Source organism: Telmatherina bonti (genome assembly GCF_933228915.1).
Source record: "Telmatherina bonti genome assembly, chromosome: 17".
Classification (NCBI taxonomy): domain Eukaryota; kingdom Metazoa; phylum Chordata; class Actinopteri; order Atheriniformes; family Telmatherinidae; genus Telmatherina; species Telmatherina bonti.
The window spans coordinates 28,176,488-28,188,010 of NC_136615.1; the positions used below are offsets into that span (position 1 = coordinate 28,176,488).

Consider the following 11,523-nt stretch of genomic DNA (forward strand, 5'->3'; position numbering starts at 1 on the left):
CTGTGAGGCCGACGCGCGCCTCCAATCTGGTGGTCACATGGGGTGGAGGAGACGAAGGAGGAGGTGTGTGTGTCAATGAGTGAATGCGTGTGAGCGTGGTGGGGGTGTCGATGATAATGCGAGGGGGGCTAGTTAGTTAGATTATTAGGGGGCTGTCGAGGCCGTTGTGCGGGGCAAACTGTTGTGCAGGGTGAAGCTCAAAAGTGCAAACAATGGCATTTCACGCATATTAAGGGAGAAAGTGCGCACAATGGCACCTTGAAGTTTGGAGTCAGGCCGTTGGGAGTATTGTGCACGATTATCCGGGACTATTAGAGAGTTATTATGCTCTAATCTGACGTTAAACGGCGGGACTTCAGTCAGAAACTATAGGGGGAAAAACGTATTTTTTTCTTAAAAAGAAATGCACAAAAATCCACAAATAACATGATGCAGATTTGTGTTTTTAGAGTTGAACACAAAAAATTCTTCAGCTACGAAAATATTTATAAAGTTACAACAGACAAAAAAAAGAGTAAAAATCAAATCAAATCAGAGACAAAACATGCTTAAAACACATGCCACCATAATGCAGTTAAATAAAGAAAAATAAATGAATACACATAATAATTATTGATAAAAACAAATAAAATAAATAAATAAATAATAATAATAATAATAATAATAATAATAATAATAATAATAATAATAATAATTTGAACATTTTCTTTGAGAAAAAATTCTTTAAAAAAAACAAACCCTGAAAACATGAAACGAGTTTATTGTAAATTGCTAAATTTAAATTAAAGTCAAATGTGAAGAGAAACTAACAAGCTTAATAATTGAAGGAAAAAAGATCTGTATGACAGGGAGCTGTGAAGGTGGCAAACACATCCAGAGAAAGAAAGGGAACCGAGGAGAAAACGCACCCCGAGCAGCTCCACATAATAACCCCATTAGAAGCCTCATCAATGATGTAATGAAAGCAAACAGTGTGAAAATTGCCTGTAAACAGTTGGATCTGAGTCTCCTGATGAATTCAGTGTCTCTTTTATCAAAGTAAGGAAGAGCCAGAGAGGAGACGGAGGATGGGAAGGTGGGAAGAGGGGGGGAGTTAGTGGGCGTGTAGGGAGGGCTGCTTCCAGCTCCCCTCAGCCAATGAAGACTTGTCACAGGGGACTCACGTGGACGAGACGCTCTTAAAACCAAGCTCCTGACTTTTCCTCAAGTTCAATTTTTTTGGGATTCCCTCCCACCCCAATCACATCTCGTCCCTCTTTACTTGCCAGTTGTGACTATTTAACCTAGTTTACCTCTCCTCTTGTTGTTATTTTTTTTTTTTTAAACTCCCCCTGTCTCCTTCCGCAGCGCTCTACTTCTTCGCCTCGTCCCGCGTCTTCCTCCTCACTGCTGCCGCTCTCTTTGGACACTTTTGGCTCCTCGTGTTTGGTTCCTGTTTTTGTTTTTTTGTTTTTAAAAAAGGCTTTGCCGTTCTTCCAGTAAGGGATGCCAGCTTTGTTTTCCACATGAAGAGCCGCTGTGAAAAGCGTCCTCCGCTCACCTCTCAGGTCTGACGCGCGTGCAGCTGTCCATGGTGCTGAAACGTTTTGGGTCGCACAAGTCTCCCGATGCGTTGCTGCTGCTGCTGCTTCTACCTTTCCAGAGAAACCAAGACTTTTCTGGGGCTTTTCCTCCTCTGTACATGAGAACATATCAGCAATAAGTGTCTCGTCCAGCCGGTGAGAAGGAGCTGAACGTGCAGGAAGAAGAAGAAGAAGAAGAAGAAAAGATCGACTGACTCCGACGGCTACGTTGGTTGCATCTTCTAAAGAACAAGAAAATTGGATGAACCGCTTGTCGTAGCTGAGTTTAGCCTGGAAATATTTCATCTAGGGTGGGGGAGGGGGGGGGGGGGGGGGGGGGGACTGGAAGTAGTGGGTCAAAAATCTTCCACAAACATTTGTGTTGGAGCTGGGAGGGAGGAGGGGGGTCATTTCACCTCTTGAACCTTTCTTTATTCCTCCTAAAATAAAAAGAATATTTATTAATACCAAATGGTAAATTGAGGAGGCCACATCGACACAATGGAGGCGTCCGCCAATGGGTCCAGTTTTGGCATCGACTCGCTGCTGTCCCACAGGCCTGGAAGTCCGGTTTCCAAAGGGGACAGCCTGGTGGGGGAGTGCCGTTCTCCTCTGGAGTTCAGCCCGAGATCAGACGTGGAAAGCGGCTGCTCGTCACCCCCGTCGCCGAGGAGGGAGTGCGTGGAGGAGGTAGCCCAGAGGCAAGGTCACGGTGTGGCCCTGCCGCCGCACCTCCAGCACGCGCAGATATCTGCGGCGTCGCAGCAGAGGACCGTGACCTCGTCGTTCCTCATTAGAGACATCCTCGCGGACTGTAAGCCTCTGGCCGCGTGCGCACCTTACTCCAGCAATGGACAGCCGACTCAGGAGGCGGGGAGGCTGGCCTCCAAGATAGCAGACGAGTTTATGGAGAAAATCCACAGCAACTCATCGTCAGACAGTGAATATAAAGGTAAGAATGCCCAGCACATTATTTCTTTATTTCTTCTTTTATCTTATTACTCTTTTTAACAAAGTAACTCAGTTTCTGCTTATTGTCAAACAAGACATTTAGATCATTTGGGAAGAAAAAAAAAATCTCAAATTCTATTTAGATACCTGAATAAGGGTTTCCTGCTCTTTTCCACCTATTACATATCTTCTTTTTTTTTTACTTTAAAAATTATTTGTGGAATGTTAATGAACAATATAAAGTCTTATTTGGATAATAACACATAATAATTAGAAATTACAAACCAACACACACACACAAAACATTAAAAGGGTGACAGAAATGTACTTGCAAAAGAAAAAAAAAGCTGAAATTTAGCAAAGAAATTGTTGAAATTATTTAATGAACATTTAAAAGAAACTTTATTAAATTAGTCACTATTTTAAGGTACTTAATTATCTCATATAATTTACTGTATATATATATATATATATATATATATATATATATATATATATATATATATATATATATATATATATATATATATATTTATATATATATATATATATATATATATATATATAAAAATATATATATATATATATATATATATATATATAACAGTTGGATGAGCTAAACATGAAGTCAGGATGTAATTTATTATTATTTATTTATTTATTTATTATGTGAGCCCTCTCCTGCTGCTGCGTCCCAGGACGGACAGGATAAATCAGCTCATTATCTTTACACTACTTTATGAAGAAAAAAAAATCAACTGTGCGTGCACGTGCGCGCTCAGTCAGCTCCAAGCTCCGCATTAGCAGAAACCTCCTGAAAGCATCTGCCGGTGTCAGAGAGGAGCGAATGGAGGAGGAGATGACAGGGTCGCCTACAGATAAATGCCATCAAGGGCCTCTCTGTTTCCAATCATGTCAGCCCATAACAGACATGTCACCTCCATTGACAGTTTAATGAAGCGGTGCCTGGAAAGAAAAACGGCTGCTGGGGGCTACGAGGAGATACATAAAGCTAAACCACATGTAAGGCACCAAGTAATCCTCAGTATTTTTTATTATTAGGCTGCTATTAGTGTCTATTTATTAAATTAAAACCTCAAATGCAGTTTTTTTAAAAGTGTGTATTGAGTTATTGATAAGTCCTAAAATCAGGAATTTCCTTAGTAAAAAAAGAAAAATCCCACGTGTGCGCGTGTGTGCGCACGTGGAGTGGATGGAGAAGCTCATCGACGCACTGATTGATCGGGAAAGCCGCAGGCGGGTGGGTGGGGGGGAATCCACCAGAACGAGCCGCAACTTTGATTTCCCACGAACCCGGAATGCAGCACGGATTTTTTTTGATGCAATTTGTCCCCGCAGCTAATCAGATTTGTACCCCGCGCGCACGGCCATGCCTCGTGATTTCCACTCATTTCCACGCTCCTGTGAAGTTTCTCCGGTCGCGGTTGAAAGGCGAGTCCGTCCCTCGTGGCTCAATTAGGCGGATTATTGCGCTTCTTGAGACGACTCAACTATTCAAGATCTCAAGATCTCTCCCACTTGCGCGCGCTCCGTGCTCATCCCAACTCGTTTTTCTCATCATTTCTCTTTTGCTCTTTTTTTTAAAAAAAAAAAAAAGAAAAAAAAAAAAAAGGAAATTTCCTCAAAAAATTGACAATAAGTATCAGTTGCGTGGCCTGAAACGACTCCACGCAGGAGAAGAAGAAAGGCTGACGGGGGGGGGACATCAGATTAAGATTGGAAAAGCTTTTCATAACAATTTAAGGCCAAACCAGACAGCTTTCTAGCCTACAGCCTGTAGACATGGCATTCAATGCTCTGACTTCACACTCCTTTCAGAAAAAAAAGCTAAAAGGAATTTTTTGTTTGGGAATTTTAGAAATATTTTTTAAAAGGAAAAGAAAAAGCGTAAAAATAAATAAATAAATAAAACAAGGATCACAAAGTGCTTTGCATAAAACTTGAAAACGAACTAAACTTTGCAGAAAGCACATCTGGGATGTTAAAAAGAGTCAAGTTGGGCTTTATTTCCTGCAGCTTTTCAGCTCTTTTCAACCTTCTTTGGTTGAACAAAGTTTTTTCTTTAAATTCATTTTAAATGAACACACTGAAGTTATCAAAATCCAACTTTTACTTATTTAATATGTGTTTTTTTTTTTTTTTTAGCACCATCAAATCTTTGTTGAAAGCAAATGTTTAACATTTTGTTTTAGACTGCCATACCCTGCTCACCCTCCTACCCTGCGCTGAGATAGTTGCAGCATCACATTGATAATTCTGGCTCTGACTCTTCTTCCTGTCCACCTTATTCTCATGGCAGTGAAAGAGGAGGGCGACAGAGAGATCTCCAGCAGCAGAGACAGCCCCCAGGTCCGGCTGAAGAAGCCCAGGAAGGCCCGGACGGCCTTCACGGACCACCAGCTGGCCCAGCTGGAGCGCAGCTTCGAGCGCCAGAAGTACCTGAGCGTTCAGGACCGCATGGAGCTCGCGGCCTCCCTCAACCTCACCGACACGCAGGTCAAGACCTGGTACCAAAACCGGAGGTGAGACACTGCTGCTGTTTTTAAGAGGAAAAAGGAGGAGAAGGAGGAGGAGGGGGGGGAGACATAATCTGGTTTCCAACTGCTGGCTGCTGACCCAGGGACGCCATGTTTTCCACTCAAAGATGGCAATACTTCACTACAGGACTGAGCCATCTTTATTTTTCCCCTTGATTAAAACATTTACTGATTAAAATATAAATTTTAATATAAATAAGCAGATAAAATGTAGTTGGACTTTATGGGAAATTTAAAAAATCAGAAATCGTTCACATAAAATAATTATCAAAGTGATTTCGGAATCATTTCACCATTCAGCTGGTTTTCTTTTTTAATTCTAATATTTTTTAATATTATTCTATATTTATTTTCGTTTAATTCAGCTGAGAGGAAAAGAAAAGAAAAGAAAAGAAAAGAAAAAAGGAAAGCAACGTAGGATCAAGGCGATTTTTTTTTCTTTTCACAACTATTTGTTAGAGGGTTGGCACGCCTGTCAACTCTTTATTTCACCAGTTTTCATCATCTGCAAGCAAAGAATGGCATCAAATTAAAGTCGCGTGACCCTGCAAATAGTTGCAAGAAAAAACACCAAAATGTCGTTTTTCTGAAAATAAACAAAGCTGCAAGCAAGAGAAGCAAAGCAAAAAATGACTTCAGATGAATTAACTTGGCTTGGTTTATTTATTTGTCTGCACGTCTGACTCTCAGGCATCTAAATGACATAAATAAATATATTTTAAAAAAATACAATTTGAGTCGGAGTATGTCTATGAATAATGCATGGTTGCATGTGTGCATATTAATAATTCAAAAACACTACTATATCTACTCAATTATCTTTTATTATGAATTATTCACCTGCATGGACTGCATATTGGCAATCTGAGAGACGTGTTTGGGTGTGAACACAACGTGGCAGCCTGGAGATTTTGGTGATTTTTTTTTTATATAGAAGGGAAACACATCCCGACTTCTAATTGGACCCCAGGTTAACAGATGGAATATATTTAGGCTTGTCAGACACATTTACACATATTTATAGACACGTGTGTGCTAAAGGGAGCTAAAACACGCTCATTTATGTGTTTTAGGACAAAGTGGAAGAGGCAGACGGCCGTTGGGCTGGAGCTCCTGGCGGAAGCTGGAAACTACTCCGCCCTGCAGAGGATGTTCCCCTCGCCATATTTCTACCCGCAGAGCCTGGTGTCCAATCTGGACCCCGGGGCGGCTCTTTACCTGTACAGAGGGCCCTCGGCGCCCCCGCCGGCCCTACAGAGACCGCTGGTCCCGCGGATCCTGCTCCACGGCCTGCAGGGTGGCGCCGAGCCGCCGCCTCCACCGCCTCCTCTGCCCCCCATGTCCGGCGTGCTTCCCCGGCCAGCTCAGCAGCGGTGAGCCGCTCACTGCTGATTTTCATTCTTCTTCTTCGTTTTTTATTTTTATTTTTATCTTTTCCCTTTTTTTTTTCTTAAATAAAAAAACTAAGCGGATTCTGGTGGTGTGGGAGAAGTTAGAATATAAAAGACAAAGACAGAAAATATAAGAAAACAAACAAACACAAAAGAGACAAACAAGAGAGGAAAACAAAAAGCAGGTCGGCCTGTGATGAAAAATGGTCGATAAAGATGTGGACAAAGACTCCTACAGACTGTGGATTTTTTTTTTCTTTTCATTTTTTCTTCTTCCGTCTCGGGGAAAACGAGCTTTATTTATATTTTATTTATTTCTCCATGTGAATCCAAGTGTCTAAGTTATGTATTTATTTAAAACCCAGTGTCAGTATTGTGACTTTTCCAACAGGCTCCAAATGTTGGTGGCACTTTGCTCAACAGAAAAAGCCAATAAAACTTCCTATTATTGTTATTAACATTATCATTATTATTATTATTATTATTATTATGTAATAACATTTCGCCCACAGAAATAAATCCATATTTTTCTGTTTAAACACAAAAAATCAAAACGACCAATGTTTTATTATGATTATTTTTGGTAATAAATCTGTCATTGATTTATTCTCTCCACGTGAAGACGATCAGCTGTCATGAACCTGTAAATAAGAATATTTTGCCTTTGACCCGGAAGAGGCTGGCTTTTTCTTTAGGAACTACGGTGATCCGTTTTCACAGACTAGGCTAGATTAGCCACCAGAAACTATACAGGCGGGCGAGTCAGAATAAGAAGAAAATAAACAAAAATAAGGACTAATTAAATAAAAACACAATATTGTGTGAGAAAAGAAGGACTGACCTGCCTGGACCCATGAAGGCACCATCAGGAGAGGTCCGGAAATAAATAAAAAAAACTATATAAAGTTTTTTTTTTCTTTTTACTTTTTTTCTTTTTTCTTTTTTGAACTGAGTAAAATTGTGAAGTGGTTTATATCCTAACGAAGAGTTTTACCAGCATAGAAGGGACAGAAATCACCTCCTTGGTGGTTCTTTTTGTATTTTTCCATAAAGCCACCCATCGGACTCGGGTCCTCGCGCAGGTCTGTCTGCCTGTTGAGTTGTTGTATCTGAACAGACATTGTGCATTCCTTATGTTACTTCATATGAAGCTGTGATAAGTCTTTAATTGTTATACTCTCCTTTGGTGAAAATGTATATTGCAGATATCAAACTTGTGGAGTGGTTTTTCGTAAACTTCCCTGCTTTTTGTTTTCATTTAATTTAATTTCATTTTTTTTATTAGCTTCCTCAAATTCTCCCCCAAAAATTCGTGAGCTTCTTTTTTTCCTTTTTTTTTTAAAAAGTGAAATTCACAGCAAAACGTTGGACAGAAAAAGGGGGGATTTGATGTAAAAGAGAATTACTTTTATAAATGTGCAAATAAAAAGTCTTTCGTTTAATCACGTGGCTACTTTTGAGTGTGTGGGAGTGTGTGTGAAATAGGAAATGCCACGGGGCTTTGTCAGGTGGAATCAACACGTGGACTCAGGCTTCTTATAAAACGATGCTCTCAGTTCAGGACCTGCAACAGGAGGAAAAGACAGAAAGAGGAAGAGAAATGGGGGATCTGAGGGTTTAATACAGCAAACAAGAACCTTATTAAGGTGGAAATGTTGTCTAGAAAACCCTTCAAAGAGTTTATCATGTTTAAATTAGATCAATTTTGTCCCATGTTATGGGCCTATCTGTTATCATTGTCACATTTTTGGGAAAATTTCAGATGTCTTAATACAAACATACCCCTTTATTGATTTAATTTATTTTCAAATCACTAACTGTAATTATATCTTTATATCCAACATATTCAAACGCTTCTTTCTGTCTATTTATCCTCATAAGGCTCTCATAACCAAACCTTCCCAACATTTACAAAGTTTGTGCTAAAACAACCAGTTGTGCAGCTTTACTGATCCACAAAACGCCAAACATTTTACAATATGCAACCGAAAACTTAAAGGTGCAACTGGATTAAGAGGCATCTGTGGACATGGGGGTTTTGTAGTTCACAAAGTGTAGAAATGTCAGCATTTTTTTTTTTCTTTAGCATTTAATTAACATCTGTTGAGTTTTTGCGCACAAACAGGCCACTGGTCTTAAAAACAAAAACATATTTGCACTCAAAATGCATCAACTTAAACATTTTGATAGTTTGCAACTACAAGTAAAAACCTCTATAAATATAAATCAAAAGCTGTTGATAAGTTGAAAGCATCTGCAGGGGGGCTGTTTAATGATTAAAAACACCGAGTGGTTTTATTTGATGTCAGTGTGAATGAGGACGAGATGAGGAGCTGGGTGACTGGGTTGGATTTAAAACATCTCTGGAAAATAATAAGAGTTTCTATTAGAAGAAAGCGTGTTTGAGTGAATTTGAGCAGATCTGTTAACGCTAATTTTCCCTCCTCTGTTTGGTTTAGTGTCGTTGACTCGATTTGTTTAATGTTGGGATGAGGCGTTGGAAGGGCGGAAAGTTAATAAGTCAGCAGTGAAACGTGTTTTCTCATCTCTTTTCTGAACCTTTTAAAATAAAAATAATAATAAAAAGAGAAGAGCTGGATGTGCAGACAGAGACATCTGGACTGAATGCTGTTAATTACAATATTTATCTTCATCAGGGTGGTTTGGGTAATCCAGACTGGTTTTTGTTTTAGTCTTTTGTGTGAATTCAGATTTGATTTGCAGACGAAAGAGATGGCTGGGTTGGAAATGACAGAAATCAGACAATACCTCCCTTTTTTTCCTCCTCTGAAACACACACATGGAAAAGTGCAATCAAACATCAATTCCAACTAATGTCTTTCGAGAAGAGCCAACAAAGCAGAAGGGTGTTCTGTCCAAAATGGAGCCCCATTCCCCCCCTGTCACCCTCCCACCTCCCAACATCACCATTCCCACTTTTCTAAATTAACAGCAGCAACTCCCATTCGTTTTCCATAAACAATGCGGGAGATGAAATATTAATGTCATGTGCGCAATTGTTTAAGTGCCTTAAATGATCCCCATTTGGAAATTGATTGTTTCCATCCTTCTCTTCCTTGAGGGTGCTGGATGCGCGCTCCTCTGCCAAACGGCTCCAACAGCTGGTGACCGGGCTGGAGCTGAACTGCAAACCAGGGATCAGCGTGGGGACAGCTGGTCAGCGGCTCCGCGACCACCCCCCCCCTAACTCTATACAAATTTCACCCATGCATCAGCCTCGATCTCTCTCCTCCAAGTGTGCGTGGAGCTCAAACGATTCCTGCGCGGCGCCTACAGGGTTAAAGGAGTTCAGGCTGACGGACAAGACTTGGCGTGTAGGATGTTAACGATTAGACAAAAGACTTTAATAGCTTTTAATTGAAAGTCGATAATGGGTTTGATAGCCAGCTCCCCCTGCTGTCATCCGCGCATGGCACCTGTTATATGGGGTGGGACCCCCCTTTTGGGGGGGGGGGGGGGGGGGGGGGGGGGCTGACCAGGCCGTGAAATATCAGACTGACGGACTGATAATCTTGCGCTTTCATGATGCGTAAAATTGCATTAAAAATACAGCCGAATATGCCAGGGTTTCTTTCTTTCCTTTCCTTTTCTTTTTTTTTTGAGACTGAGAAAGTGAAGGAGGGTAAAAAGAAGAAGGGGAGGAAAAAATGACCTCCCATACTGCCAAAAGATCATTAAAGTCCCATCATGAGGATCCGTGACCGATCCACGTAACGAAGACCAGGATTTTTCTTTGTGGCTGATTGAATAAGGCAAATGCCCACTATGTCTAGTTGGATGACTCGAATTTTTTTTCTTTCTTTCTCTTTTTTTTTTTTTTTTTTTTTTTGCATGTGAAAGGGGTGGGTCACCCCTCCTCTCCTCTCCAGCGCCCGCTCTCACCATGGATTGTCCCGGCTCAGGGTTAATGAAGTGCGGATGGAGTCTCGTTAAGATCCCGACAGACACACACTAGACAAAAAAAAAAAAAAAGAAAGAGAGAAAAGAAAGAAAGAACGGCTTAGACACTGAGGATCAGTGACTCTTCTTAATCCAATGGACTCCTAACAATAATAATAATAATTCAAAGGATTGGGGAATAAATGAATTGAAGAAAAATAAAACAAAAACAAAGAAAAACAACCTTTAGATGAAATTAAAAGAGAATCAAAGCGTGATTTGCATTGTTCTCTTGCAGAAAAGGGTTTCATATGATTTCCTTTTATTTCTTTCAGTGTAATGAGGCATCTCTGTAACTTGCATTAAGATTGTTCCAATACACTTTCTGGGTTTTATTTTTTTATTTTATTTTATTTTTTTAATAAAAGAAAAATCCATGGGGAAAGATGAAAAATAGATCAATTAAAATGTTCAAAAAACACATGGCCTAATTTGCTGCTATTTTTCCCCAACAATAGCCATAAACGATAAGATGTAATTGTAGACTTTTGTGTGCATGAAGGAAAAGTGCTTTAATGTGGTCTATTATATTCAGATAAGAAGGAACATCTCTTATTTCCTCTTTCTTATAGCTTCTCCCACATGGTAACAGGCATTTAGGTCATTTTGGGGCAATGTTTGAGGCCATCGCAGCACACAAGTGTCACAAAACAAAGCTAAACTAGTGTATTAATAACAGAGAAATCCTCATGTGCAGCTCTTGTGAACCAAATGTTTGAATTTGGCTCTAAAATAAAAAAGTTTGTATTTTTTTCTTTTACTTTATTTCACCAAAAGCTTCTCATTTGTTTGTTTGTCTTAACAGGAAACGGAATTATTTTTAAATGTTGACTTATAGAAACAAGAAAGGCAAGTGTGCGGCTTGCTGGAAATGAACTCTACAGGTTTCGCCTCATTCTCTTTATTCTTCTTTTATGTAAAAATCTAAATCAAATGAGGTCACTTATCGTTGGAGAAAAGGAAGTCAACATTATGAACTCACTGATCGTTTATGTGATGACTTAGGGGTGGGGTAGGGGGTGATGATTGAGAGAAAAGACTAGATCTATTCCTCGCCTGGAGGTACGGGTGGCCGCAAAGAGGAATGAAAGCCTCGCTGAA

General features: G+C 40.0%; 1 protein-coding gene across 1 annotated transcript; it reads left to right on the forward strand.

The window, feature by feature from the left end:
- Nucleotides 1-2,063: 2,063 nt before the first annotated feature.
- barhl1b (BarH-like homeobox 1b) lies at nucleotides 2,064-6,448 on the forward strand (the record flags this gene model as incomplete). The annotated part of the gene is made up of 3 exons (XM_079256950.1): nucleotides 2,064-2,514; nucleotides 4,834-5,056; nucleotides 6,145-6,448. 3 exons carry the CDS (start codon nucleotides 2,064-2,066, stop codon nucleotides 6,446-6,448), a joined length of 978 nt encoding a protein of 325 aa, XP_079113076.1.
- Between the last annotated feature and the right edge of the window lie 5,075 nt (nucleotides 6,449-11,523).